General features: G+C 37.4%; 1 protein-coding gene across 3 annotated transcripts in view; it reads right to left on the bottom strand.

The window, feature by feature from the left end:
• LOC136863408 (RUS family member 1) overlaps positions 1 to 13,755 on the bottom strand; it is a 192,804-nt gene that overhangs the window by 36,410 nt on the left and 142,639 nt on the right. For all 3 annotated transcript variants that reach the window (XM_067139818.2, XM_067139819.2, XM_067139820.2), the window contains one exon: positions 12,293 to 12,467. In XM_067139818.2, the coding sequence (XP_066995919.2) occupies positions 12,293 to 12,467 (175 nt within the window). The remainder of the gene's footprint in view (positions 1 to 12,292; positions 12,468 to 13,755) is intronic.

Below are 13,755 nucleotides of genomic sequence, written 5' to 3'. Positions count from 1 at the left end.
TTAGGTGGTTGAAATTTACATAATACTATATAAACTTCTCAGGGACATGTTTCGCTCCTTCTTAAGGGCATCATCAGCTTGTAGGCAACCTCAAGGTCAAATGTCTGAAACCTTGTCTATCCATACATCGTTTACAATGAAAGTTCCTTTAGACATTAACCCATTTGTTCCCGCTGTTCCAAAAATGGAATATTTCTTAAAAGCTGTTATGTAGGTACATTGCATAATTTTGAAGGAATATTTTACTTCACATCATTTGAGTTAGCAAGATTATGTTGCGTTTAACGATAATCAAGTGTTTCTCAGCTGGTTTTTTTTTTTTTTTTTTGCAGATGTATGCTTTTAAACATGGCTTCCATATCAGCAGCGTCCAAGGAGTAAATTTTTGCTTTTTGCTAGCTTCGTAAACATGAAACACATTCTCGTCAATGTAGTTGTGGATATAGAAAGACTAGAGTTGTAGTTAACCGAACATAACATAAAACTATATTACTCAAGTTGTTAATAACTTTCCTGAGCTGTAATAATGTCATGTTCCATTTTTGGATGACATGGGGTTTATCATTGCTAGCTTGTTCCACTGTTGGCACTGAGGACATGAGTACTATTGATGTTTAGATTTGTTATAAAATTCTTCCTAATTTTGTCATCCAGAAATATTGGAATTCACACTATTCTTTTCTGTTTCACTCTAGACTCTCAGTTCATGAGATACAAGAATGTCGGAATGAAATGGAGACTGAAGCTGCCATTATGGACACAGATGTGTTTATTGGGCGGCCAGAGAATTACTTAGGGTCACGTAAAGATAGTGGAGATGAAGGTGCTCAAGATATTGATAAGTTATCGGGCAACGAGTTCCGTTGTCATGCGGAGGCAACTGCATAGAGAATCACAGACCTAGTAACTGTAGATATACATTTAGGTTTGGATGAGTGTAACAGAGAACAGGCTAAATCGGATGAAAAGTGTGTCCATTCAGTTGACTTACGCAGTTCAAATCCATGTCAAGGAGCCAGTACAGGAAACACAAGGCTTGATATTGGAGGCGGTATAGGTAGATCCGCAGTTCTGGACATGGTATCATTATCACCGAAGGACGTCAACTATATTTCACCTCAATCAAACTTTTGGAGGACCGAGCTCGATAGCTGCAGTCGCTTAAGTGCGGCCAGTGTCCAGTATTCAGGAGATAGTAGGTTCGAACCCTACTGTCGGCAGCCCTGAAAATGGTTTTCCGTGGTTTCCCATTTTCACACCAGGCAAATGCTGGGGCTGTACCTTAATTAAGGCCACGGCCGCTTCCTTCCCACTCCTAGCCCTTCCCTGTCCCATCATCGCCATAAGACCTATCTGTGTCGGTGCGATGTAAAACAACTAACAAAAAAAAAAACTTTTGGAGGAACTCCAGAAAAATGGACAAGCTAGGCTGAATGCCGCCGGCCTTCTGAACCCAACTTGGCAAGTTTGATCCTGGCTCAGTCTGGTGGTATTTGAAGGTGCTCAAATACGTCAGCCTCGTGTCGGTAGATTTAGTAGCATGTAAAAGAACTCCCGCAGGACTAAATTCTGGCACCTTGGTGTCTTCGAAAATCGTAAAAGTAGTTAGTGGGATGTAAAGCCAATAACATTATTATTAGAAAAATGGACATAATTGTACGGAAACAGTTCGTCAAAACAGGTTAGGGGGAGTTCAGCTGATGAATGCTAAAGAGTTACCCGAGAGGGGAAGAGGATCACATCATTAGTTAACCGATGCTGAAGGTGGGATTAGACTTATCCAGTACAATGACAATAATACTGTTACCGTAGCCTCGACTCAGGGAGGAGAGTTAGTCCTCTTGGAACAGCAGAGAGGTGGAACAGATCACTCAAGAGAAAAAGTGATGTTCCTCAGCCAGCAACAACAGTGAACTACAACATGGACATGGGTGGTGTTGATCGCATCAACAAAAATGTTGGGGTCATTAGTCTCCATAAGGATGAAGAAATGGTACTGGCCATTGTTTGCATTTCCTCTAAATGTGTCTGCAAATAATGCTTGGTTGATTTATTGCTCTTCCAGAAAGTATAAAGATCAACCACTTGATTTCTGGCATTTACTACGAGGGTGGCTGTACCATATCTAAAAAAATATAGTTCGAGAATTTCCTTAGACCGATCACCAAAGCAGGTCTGCCCAGTAAACAAAAGAGTTTCAAATGAAGTGTGTTTTGACCACAAAAAAAACAATCATGCAGTTGCTTCCAGATGCGCACAGTATAAGGAAAACACTACAAAAATGTGCACAAAATGTAGCATAGCACTTCAGGTCAACTATTTTGCAGCATTTCATGGCATGTGAGACAAAGACTAAAAGCAGAATGAAGAGAAAAGACTTCACCTCTGTAGTAGACTGCTTATCACGTGAACCTTCCTTACTGAAGACCGCAGAGCTTGTTTGTTTCTTAGTTTCCATGTTGATTACAATATTTCCTGTATTTAAGTTGTAAATAAAGTGCGTTTTTATTTTATTTAGTCTTCAATTGAAGGCCAATAAATGCAAATGCATGAAAACTCACGTAAATGCAAAATTCGTTGTTGAAGAAACACCCTATCTGTTCACGCCCGCTGTTCCATTAATGGAACATGCGGAAAAAGGTACTTAGAAATTTCGTAAGATAATTTTAACACAATGACTGCAGTTTTCAGATCCTCTATGAGCAAAAGCATAATGAACTATCAAAAAGATAAAAACTAAAATAATTTGAGAACAAATGGGTTAAAGACCTCTTAAAATTAATATGCTACAATTATACTATTAAAAAAATGCCACATTACACACTATAAGTATCGGGAATTGATGGTATCTTGTACACAGGAAAATTAAAAACTTTAACACACTACAACTATACTATAAAAAGATGCCACATTACACACTGTGAGTATCGAGAATGAATAGTATTTTGTATGCATGAAAATTAAAAACTTATTGGTACTGTTCATTCTAAGATTCTAAAAAAGTCCAAAGCTAAAATGGATCCTCTTCATAATAACTTGAAGACCATTGGGATAGCAACAGTCTTGAGTAAAGAGTTTAATCTTCCTTGGATAAATTTGACCCAAATGTTCAATGTACCTGATTGTGATAAAAATCAATGTCAAATTAATTATAAACAACAGCTGGATGTTTAAAAGTGAATTGGATAAGACTGAGTGTTGTTATTAAAATATTGTAATTATAAAAATATACGATCGTATGTTTTCTGTCGCGTGAAGCAGTGTCAAAATTCCAAGTTGAGGCTACTACTTAATTGTGAGATTGTGTCTTTGGCGTTTACGAACAGTCATGTGTGAATAATTTTTCTTGTTGATGTGATTATTAGCCTTAGAAAGCGATATTGTTCGTAAAGAGTCAGGCAGGAGCTGCTGGTTCAGTCAGATCTACCTATCTTTTTATAGTATCACTGTAGCATATTAATTTTAAGAGATCTTTAATGTGTAAAGGAACTTTAATTGTAAACCATGTATGGATAGACAAGGTTTCAGACATTTGACCTTAAGGTTGCCTACAGGCTGATGATGCCCTTAAGAACGGGTGAAACATGTCCCTGAGAAGTTTATATAGTATTATGTAAATTTCAACCACCTAACACGTGGCATGTATTGAATAGGTGGTGATAATAAATAATTTATTTTTGTGATAATTTTGCTTACATTAATATCATATGCGGAACAATCCTAAATTGATAAACATGGCACTCAAACATTAACCCAACTTTAAATACTCCATTCCCCAGAAAAATTTCACAAACTCCAAAATCAACCACCTGTATTTAAAATAAAATAATTTCTGTTCATATAAATTTTATAATAAACTGAGTTCATTTCCATTGTTTTAATGTGTCTTGACTTTGAAGTAAAAGCCCTGTGCAGGCCACGAGTTGAACTACAATAAAATTGTGCATGCCATCCATTGCAATAATTGAAAACTAGTGAGTGTGTATCTGCACACAGTGTTTCAAAAAAACTATATCCTTCTATTCTGGTTCATTTTGTAATTTCTGATACAATAAACATCTTGTTACAAGGCATTTCTTGTAAATAATTTTTGTTTTTAGATTTTATCAAAGTACTCGTAGATGGTAGGATATACACACGGTGTTGCACTTGGAACATGAAATAACAATTGGAAGAACAAAGTGCATACACATAGATTTATTGTAGAAAGTTAAAGTATTTAATTATGGTTTAACAAATGCATTGCCTATAATGGTTATTAAGATGCTCATCTGAAAATGATAAAACATACTTGCATCTTAATAAATGCAATTATCATGGGATTACAGGAAATTAGAAACACTGACCAGGATGCCTTGGAATCTCAAGGGTACAGACTTTATAAAGGTATACCCGGGAAGAGAGTGATGAAGAATGTCCCACAATTTGGAACAGGATTTTTGGCCAGCCTTAAAATAATAAACTCAGTCCAAGAATTCAAATCACAGTCTCCACGACTCAACGCTCACCTTAAAGGCATCTAATAAAATCTATACTATAATAAATGCCCATGCTCCCACTAATGATAAAAACAACTCCTCAAAAGACAATGAGGAAATAGAAGAATTCTGGGACCTGTTGGACCAGACCATAGATAACATCCCCAAACACCATGTAAAATTATTAATAGGCGACTTCAACGCTCAACTAGGCAGAGAAAGAAAATACCGTGACATCATTGGAAAATGGCCAGCACACAAGAAAACACATAAAAATGGAGAGAGACTAGTTGACCTGTGTAGAAACCATAATTTAATCTCAAATCTACAAGTTTTCAGAGGAAACCTCAAAAACTCAAAACATGGAAACACCCTGACTACACTAAAGGAGAATGGCAACTGGATCACATCTGCATGGACAAATACCACCACAAAGAGATCTATAATGTCAAAGTCCTCTGAGGAATAGACACAGGTTCAGATCACTAAGTAGTTAAAATTAAACTCACTCCCCAGACGTGTCAGCAAAAGCAAGCCTTTAGAACTAAAAGAAAAATAGATCCTACCCAACTAATCAACAACAAAAATTACCAGAAAGCAACTGAAAAAATAAAAATCACAGATAAACTTGAAGACTTAGTACACAACCTTAAACAAATTGCACAAGACCTGGCTCCAATTAAACCACCTATAAAACACCAATGGTTGAACAGTGAATGTGATGAAACAGTGAAGAAAAGACATCAGGCAAGGCTATTACATCAATCCCAAAAAACATAAATATCCTATCAAAATCTAGTAAAAAAGAGAAAAGAAACTACCCAAGTCTTAAGAAGAATAAAAAGACAACATCATAAGGACACACTGCAGTTAATTGAAGAACAATTCAATAAAACTCAATCAAGGGATTACTACAGAACCTTCAGAAAGCAGCTCCAAAAATATGAACCCCGACCCTACTGATGAAGGATGAAAATGCTAAGCTGGCTCATAACAATAAAGACAATGCAGAAATTCTGGCTAAATATTTCAACAAGCTTTTAAATTGTTAGGAGCCTACAGAACTCCTTCATTTGGACACCAACACCCTGATAAAAACACCACCAGAGAACATCAATCCCCCCACAATAAAGGAAGTCTACCAAGCTCTGAATAAATTAAAAAACTACAAAGCGCCAGGAGAAGATCAGACCTTTGCGGAAATCTGGAAATATGCAGGAACATCAGCAAAAGTTGCCCTCCATCGACAACTTGTCTTTATCTGGATTAAAGAAGAACTACTAGATCACTGGACAACAGCCCTCATTCACCCACTGCACAAAAAAGGAGACAAAACCGACCCTAATAACTACAGGGGAATCTCGCTCCTAGACATAAAATACAAAATGTTTTCCATAATCATCCTTAATAGGATAAGTTTACAACTTGAGAAAGAACTAGGAGAATATCAAGGAGGTTTCAGACCCTGGAGGAGCTGTCCTGATCAGATCATGAGTCTTAAGTTGATAATGGACTATAACAGGAGAAGAAACAGAGATATGCTGATAACATTTGTTGATTTCAAGAAAGCTTACGATTGCATCCATAGAGAATCTCTTTTTAAAATTTTAAGATACCATGGACTACACCCCAAATTAATAAACATGATAAAATTGACTCTCACTAACACCAAATCAAAAGTGAAGTTTAGGGGTGAAACATCAGAGACATTTGAAATTAAAACTGGACTACGGCAGGGAGATGGGCTCTCACCACTATTATTTAATTGTGCTCTAGAAATGGTACTGAGGGAATGGTTTAGGAAATGTGCCCCCAAAATGAAGATTGGCCAAAAAATTAAAACAAATTGCCTGGGTTTTGCTGACAATTTAACATTATTAGCAGTGGAAATAAAAGAAGCAAAAACCCAGATATCAGAACTTCAAAACATTGCAAATAAAATTGGCCTCAAAATATCATTTGAAAAAACAGAAATTATACCCCAAAAACCAACACAACTAAATGAGGTTACCATAAATGGTAATAAAATCGAAATAGTAACTCAATTTAAATATCTTGGAGAAGTAATAACACATAACCTAAATTAAAAAAATCTCAATCCAAACAAGAACAAATAGATTAGCTAAAGCACAAAAATTAACATGGGATATCCACAAAAAGAAATGTCTATCAATAAATGCAAAAATAAAACACTACAACACAGTTATAAAACCGGAAGCTACATATGCAGCAGAAACACTTTTTCACCTGAATAAACAATCAAAGACTGACAGACTTCAGAAAATTGAAAGGAGGATTGGAAAAACCTGCATCAACAAAAAATACCAGAAAGATGGACAGTGGCGGTTAATACCTAACAAAGTCGTGTACAAAGAGCTAGAACCCATTACAGATACTATGTGTAAGAGGAGACTGGAATTCTTTGGACATATGAGGATGCAGGATTCGAGACTTCTGAAACAACTAGTACAACATAATCTCGTCTCAACAAATACCACAACAGGAGGTAAATGGATCAGAGAGGTAGGAGAGGATCTGAAGGAAATAGGCCTTACAACAGAAGACACCACAAATAAGATAAAATTGAATACAAAACTCAAGAATACAAACCTCAGCTTTACCCTTACACAAAACAAACCAACAACATGCATATTTTCAACTGAGGAAAGATCACGAAAATTGGAGCGTCTGAAGAAGTTCTGGGAGGACCGCAAAGCCCGAACAATCCCTTCAAAGAGACCTGAACGACGGACTGACTAAAGTGATCCTATGTGGTCATAAAAGAAGAAGAAGAAGAAATGCAATTATAGGCTTGTTGCATAAGTCACTAAACGTATATAAAGAATTCAATTATTCTATTATGAGGCTGACTTTGTCAATTAAAACTGTACGTTGTTTAGTGACAATATAATTATTCTAATCAATTCTATTCAGCTGCCTTCCTGTCAGGTGAATGGCAGTTTTATCCTCCAAAAACAGCTTGACACATTTGGTGTTTACCCGACAAAATTCATTAAATCTCAGCCATAGACGCCCACAAGAGTTTCGGTTTACTCGGTCTGCCATCTAGTATGCCTAGAGTAAGACGGAACATCGATATTGACGAGCAGACAGCCAGATGACATCGAATTGAAATGTCTGCACACGGTAGCTGAGGCCATACAATTATTAAAAAGTCCTCCAAAAACACCAAAAAGACAAGCATAATGTGTCTCAACAGTAAAGCATATTATGCTCCTACCCTAAAGGTACACCAATCATGATGCATCTGATATCATGCTGCCACCCACCATCCGGTCTATAATCGCAACAGCCTCTTAGAGGGCCAAAATACAATCATTTAAAAGATAGCTTTCATAAATGTACATGTACACCATATCACTGTTATAAAACACAGTGGCATGCTTCAATACATACTATCATCACAACTGTCAAAAATATGTAAGTAATCTAACTTAACCCAACCCCATAGCACTATAGCCCTGTAGGGCCTTGGCCTACCAAGCGACCGCTGCTCAGCCCGAAGGCCTGCAGATTATGAGGTTGTGTGGTCAGCACGACGAATCCTCTCGGCCGTTATTCTTGGCTTTCTTGACTGGGGCCGCTATTTCACCGTCAATAGCTCCTCAATTCTAATCATGAAGGCTGAGTACACCTCGAACCAATCCTCAGATCCACGGAAAATTCCCTGTCCTGGCCAGGAATCGAACCAGGGGCCTCCGGGTAAGTCAGGCATGCTAACCCTACACCACGGGGCCAGCATGTAAGTAATCGACTCCTTACAATTCACGAACTATACCTCAGTCCATCAGGGTGAGGTAATTTTATTTTCTACCAGCAATTACCCGCGGCTTCGCTCGCGTGGATTTAGTAATTTGATCAAAGTAATCATTCCTCGGCATTGTTTTAAGACATTATCTGAAAATTACTAAAGTATAAGAACTCGCCCAAAAACTGAGTTTCATTTACCCAAGAAATTCTTTGTAAACCATGTCTGTGGTATTACCTTTTGGGGCTAAGACGACAATGCGACATAGAACTGTACATGTGAGAAACAGATTTCTGTCAATTCGAAGAAATAAATAATGTTTCTTTATTTTAAAGGAGATTCCAAATACCTATTCCCACAATTGTAACATCTTCAGTTTTTGATATATACATAAGTATCCCCATAAAGAGGATTCAACCCCTTGATCAGTCCTTCCCCCACCCCCCACCCCCATCTAAGTGTATTTTCCGAAAACAAAAATACATGTTTCTTTATTTTTAAAGGAGATTCCAAATACCAAATTTCACGTCTGTAATATCTTCTGTTTTTAATATATAAGTATCCCCATAAAAATACTGTAATTAAACTATTTTTCACTCCTTTTCACCCCCCGTTAAGTGCCTTCTCCGAAAACAAAAAGGTACATATTCATGTATCGTTAAAGGACTTTCCAAACACCAAGTTTCCTGTCTCTAGCACGTTAAGTTTTTGGCATATAATGTAGATATACCGGTACTCATTTTAAAAATTCACCAGCTTTTCCAATTCTTTTCAGTCACGTAACTGGATTTTTCGAAAACAAAAAATACGTGTTTCATTATTTTTAAAGGAGATTCCAAATACCAGTTTCCTTGTCTGTACGTCTGTAACCCATTCAGTTTTTGAGATAAATATATAATCATAAAAATAAATCAAATCCTTCTTCTTGAATTCCTTCCACCCTCTCCAGCCTTAAGTGGACTTTCCGAATACAAAAAATACGCGTTTCTTTATTTTGAAAGGAAATTCAAAACTCCAACTTTCACGTGCATAACAGCTTCAGTTTTTAAGATGAAGTATCCTCATAAACATATTTCAACTTCTTATTCACTTATTTTCAACCCCACAACCCTTATGTCGATTTTCCGAAAAAAAAAAACCAATGCGTGTTTCTTTATTTTTAAAGGAGTTTCCAAATACTAATTTTTCACGTCTGTGGCATCTTAGTTTTGGAGTTATAAGTATCCTCATAAAGGTAATTCAACTCCTTTCTCAAACCCCCCCCCCCCCTCCTTTCCCTATCCGTTAAGTTGACTTCCCCTTCCCCAAATTTGCGTGTTACTTTTATTTTTAAAGGAGATTCCAAATACAAATTTTCACGTCTTTAACAGCTTTAGCTTTTGAAATATAAGTATCCTTAAACAAAGAATTCAAGTAATTTTTCAGTTCATTCACTCCCCTCATGTGGATTTCCTAAGGCAAAAGAACATGTATTTCTTTACACTGAAAGAAGATTCCAAATACAAATGTTCACGTCTGTAACATCTTCAGTTTTTAAGATATAAGGGTAGTATCCTCATAAATATAATTCAACTATTTTACACTTCGTTTCACCCCCGTAAGTGCCTTTTCCGAAAACAAAATGGTACATGTTCCTGTATATTTAAGGGACTTTCCAAATATCAAGTTTCTTGTCTCTAACATGTTAAATTTATGCCTTTGCTGGCAGGACCTAGTGTTTACAGTGCACTATGTCTCCTGGTATAAGCTACAGCAATTTTGTTACTTTCATAAATCTGTCTCTGTCTTACCCTTGGCTTTGACAATATGAAAGTAACTGAGGTATGAGCGATGCTAGTAATGCCAATCCTTATGCGGCCAGTCCCTGCTATGAATAGTGTGAAAATGTTGCTCATAGGGTTGGTTGGTGTATGCATTTCAGTGGGCTTGGCAGACTGATATGTAATAGCAACTCTGGCTCGGTGAGGAAAGCAACGGGAAACTACCTCACTCCTCATTTCCCTAGTACGCCTCTTCAGTGATGCCTATGCCATCTATGACAGCTGATGGCAGAGCTGTTGAGGATCCCACCAGCGGAATCGCTGACGGACTAAACATACATACAACATGTTAAATTTATTGACATATAGTGTTTTCCTTGTTATTGGCTTTACGTCGCACCGAAGCACATAGGTCTTATGGCGACGATGGGATAGGAAAGGCCTAGGAGTTGGAAGGAAGCAGCGGTGGCTTTGATAAGGTACAACCCCAGCATTTGCCCGGTGTGAAAATGGGAAACCATGGAAAACCATCTTCAGGGCTGCCGACGCTGGGATTCGAACCCACTATCTCCCGGATGCAAGCTCACAGCCGCGCGCCTCTAACCGCACGGCCAACTCGCCTGGTGACATATAGTGTAGATATACTGGTACCCATTAAAAATTCACCCGCTTTTTCTATTATTTTCAGCTCCTTAATTGGATTTTCCGAAAACAAAAAAAAATACGCGTTTCATTATTTTTAAAGAAGATTCCAAATGCCAGTCTTCATGTCTGTACGCCTGTAACACTTTCAGTTTTTGATATAAATGTATACTCATAAAAATAATTCAACTTTTTCTTCTTCACTTCTTTCCATCCCTCTTCCGCCTTACCGAAAACAAAAATACGTGTTTCTTTATTTTGAAACGAAGTTCAAAATAGGAACCTTAACGTCTGTAACAGCTTCAGTTTTTAAGATAAAGTATCCTCATAAACGTATTTCAACTCCTTATTTACTTATTTTCAACCCCACACCCCTTATGTCGATTTTCCGAAAAAACAAATGCTTGTTTCCTTATTTTAAAGGCGATTCCAAATACTAATTTCCACGTCTGTAACATCTTCAGTTTTTGAGATATAAGTATCCTCATAAAAGTAATTCATCTCATTTTTCAACCCAGCCCTTTAAGTTGATATTCCCCCGCCCGTCCAAAAAAAGGCATTCCTTTATTTTTAAGGGAGATTCCAAATACAAATTTTCACGTCTTTAACACCTTCAGTTTTTAAGATATAAGTATCCTCATAAAAAGAATTCAACTATTTATCATTTCTTTTCACCCCCTGTTAAGTGCCTTCTCCAAAAACAAAAAGGTACATGTTCCTGTATTTTTAGAGGACTTTCCAAATACCAAGTTTCTTGTCTTTAACATGTTAAGTTTTTGTCATATAATGCAGTTATACCGGTGCTCATTTTAAAAATTAACCCTCTTTTCCAATTCCTTTCATCCCCTTAACTGGATTTTCCGAACACAAAAAAAAAATACGTGTTTCATTATTTTTAAAGGAGATACCAAATATCAGTTTTCATGTCTGTACATCTGTAACACCTTCAGTTTTTGAGATAAATGTATACTCATAAAAATAATTCAACTTTTTCTTCTTCATTTCTTTCCATCCCTCTTCCGCCTTAAGTGAACTTTCCGAAAACAAATAATATGTGTTTCATTATTTTTAAAGGAGATTCTAAATACTAACTTTGGCGTCTGTAACATCTTTAGTTTTTGAGATATAAGTATCCACATTAAAGGCATTCAACCCCTTTTTCACCCCTTTCCACCCCTCCTATTGGGATTTTCCAAAAACAAAAAATACGTATTTCCTTATTTTTAAAGAAGATTCTAAATACCATTATTTTACATCTGTAAACGTTTGAAGTTTTAAGATATAGATACACTCATTCAAAAATTTCACCCCCCTTTTCACCCCCTTAGCGACGGAATATCCAAAAATCCTCCCTTAGCGAGCACCTACGTTGTACTATAAATGTATCCTCAAAATTTCATTTCATTATGTCTATTAGTTTTGGCTCGGTGATGATGAGTCAGTCAGTCAGTCAGTCAGTCAGTCAGTCAGTCAGTCAGTCAGTCAGTCAGTCAGGACAAGTTACTTTATATACAGTATACGTATAGATGAGATCATTTTAAGAGTGTAAGTGATTAGCACTACTCTAATTTTGCTGGTAATCATGGCACATCACTAATATATTTTGATTCTAATTTAAATGAAGTTTTCACAATTTAACATACCTTTACTTTCAGCCATCTTCTTAAACTTTGGAAATTCAGCCTCAACAACATTATTCACCACAGTCTGCAAATGCATAACTTGTTGGCGATTCCTCAGCTCATAAGCACGCTTAGAGATCACGTTTCCAACAGCCTCATGTTGCAGGCGCTCCATTATACGTGAGGGGGGAGGTTCCTTCATATACACACAAAATATAAAAACATAAGTATTGGAAAGGAACACACAGTTAGCATATTTACTATTACACAATAAACCAGGAACCAAAGTGTATGCCAGCAAATTAATTATAGTTTCAGACAATGGTGGGAAGAGGGAAAGTGTACTGAAACTACAGTGACATCAGACATCAACTCCCAATAACTTTGCAGGAAGTGGATGGACAAGTGTTATGAGTTAGGTGAAGAAGAAACCGAAACCCCTACTTGTGCTAATTTTGTGAGTGATTTATTCCGTGACCGTTCAAGATTTGCATCAATGACATCTAGCTTTTCCTCTGTTAAAACTGTTTGTATGCACGCGTGTTTTTTATTGAGCCCTGAGCCAGTAGTTTCAAATTTATTTACAATTAAGTGACTCTGTGCTTAACATCTCTTCAACACGTACTACATGTACGTAACACGACCTAATACGTTGAAAGTCTGTTTCGATTACAATGCGGTCGTAAAAATTCAATATTCATTGACACGCCCCACAACGGGCGACTTAAACGCACTCTACAGTGTGCTAGCAGCAGTGCCAGACCTGTAGCTCAGATCCTTTCAAACAGAACAAAGATGGCCAAGGCCACCATAGCTCAATTGGTAGAGCAACCGACGCGAAATCGGGAGGTGGCACTTCACCAGGAAATTGCTGAAAAAATGCATCGCATACCCATCGAACTGACTTGTATTTAAAATAACTTTTACTTACGAAAATATGGTGTTGCGATGATAACTGTCTCACCATGTTAACAACTGAGATTCAGACTGGTGACTGATGCTTGCGAGGTCAAACGTGTGCATACTGCTTGCAAGGTCAAGAACTAAGCACGTGCCTCCAATATTGCAGCTTACGAATCGGTGAGTAAAAGCGCCCCTTGGACAGTTTTAGTTTATATGGGAGATACTGTACTTATCATCATCATCATCATCATCATCATCACGTAGGTCAAACTGGTCACAGTGCCCTGGACAGGCACCAAGTGTGATTTGCGGTTGTACCCAATAGCAACCCACACCATAAGACCTTGAATTGGCACTGTAAGTCTTGTGTGAATGCAGTCAATGTAATGCCTCTCCCCCTGTCTGCGGCGAACCAAAATGCAGTCATCATTTTCAAACAAACAGAACCTGGATTCGTCTGAAAATACTATCTGCTGCCATTCCTGTTCCCAAAGACATCGTTCCATACACCACTGCAGTCTAGCATCTTTATGCACATTAGTCAATGGTACGCGGAGAAGTGGACAATGCGCCAGTAACCC

Source organism: Anabrus simplex, chromosome 2 (genome assembly GCF_040414725.1).
Source record: "Anabrus simplex isolate iqAnaSimp1 chromosome 2, ASM4041472v1, whole genome shotgun sequence".
Lineage (NCBI taxonomy): Eukaryota > Metazoa > Arthropoda > Insecta > Orthoptera > Tettigoniidae > Anabrus > Anabrus simplex.
The sequence above is the reverse complement of the archived record's forward strand: the minus strand, read 5'-3'. Positions and strand labels throughout refer to the sequence as shown.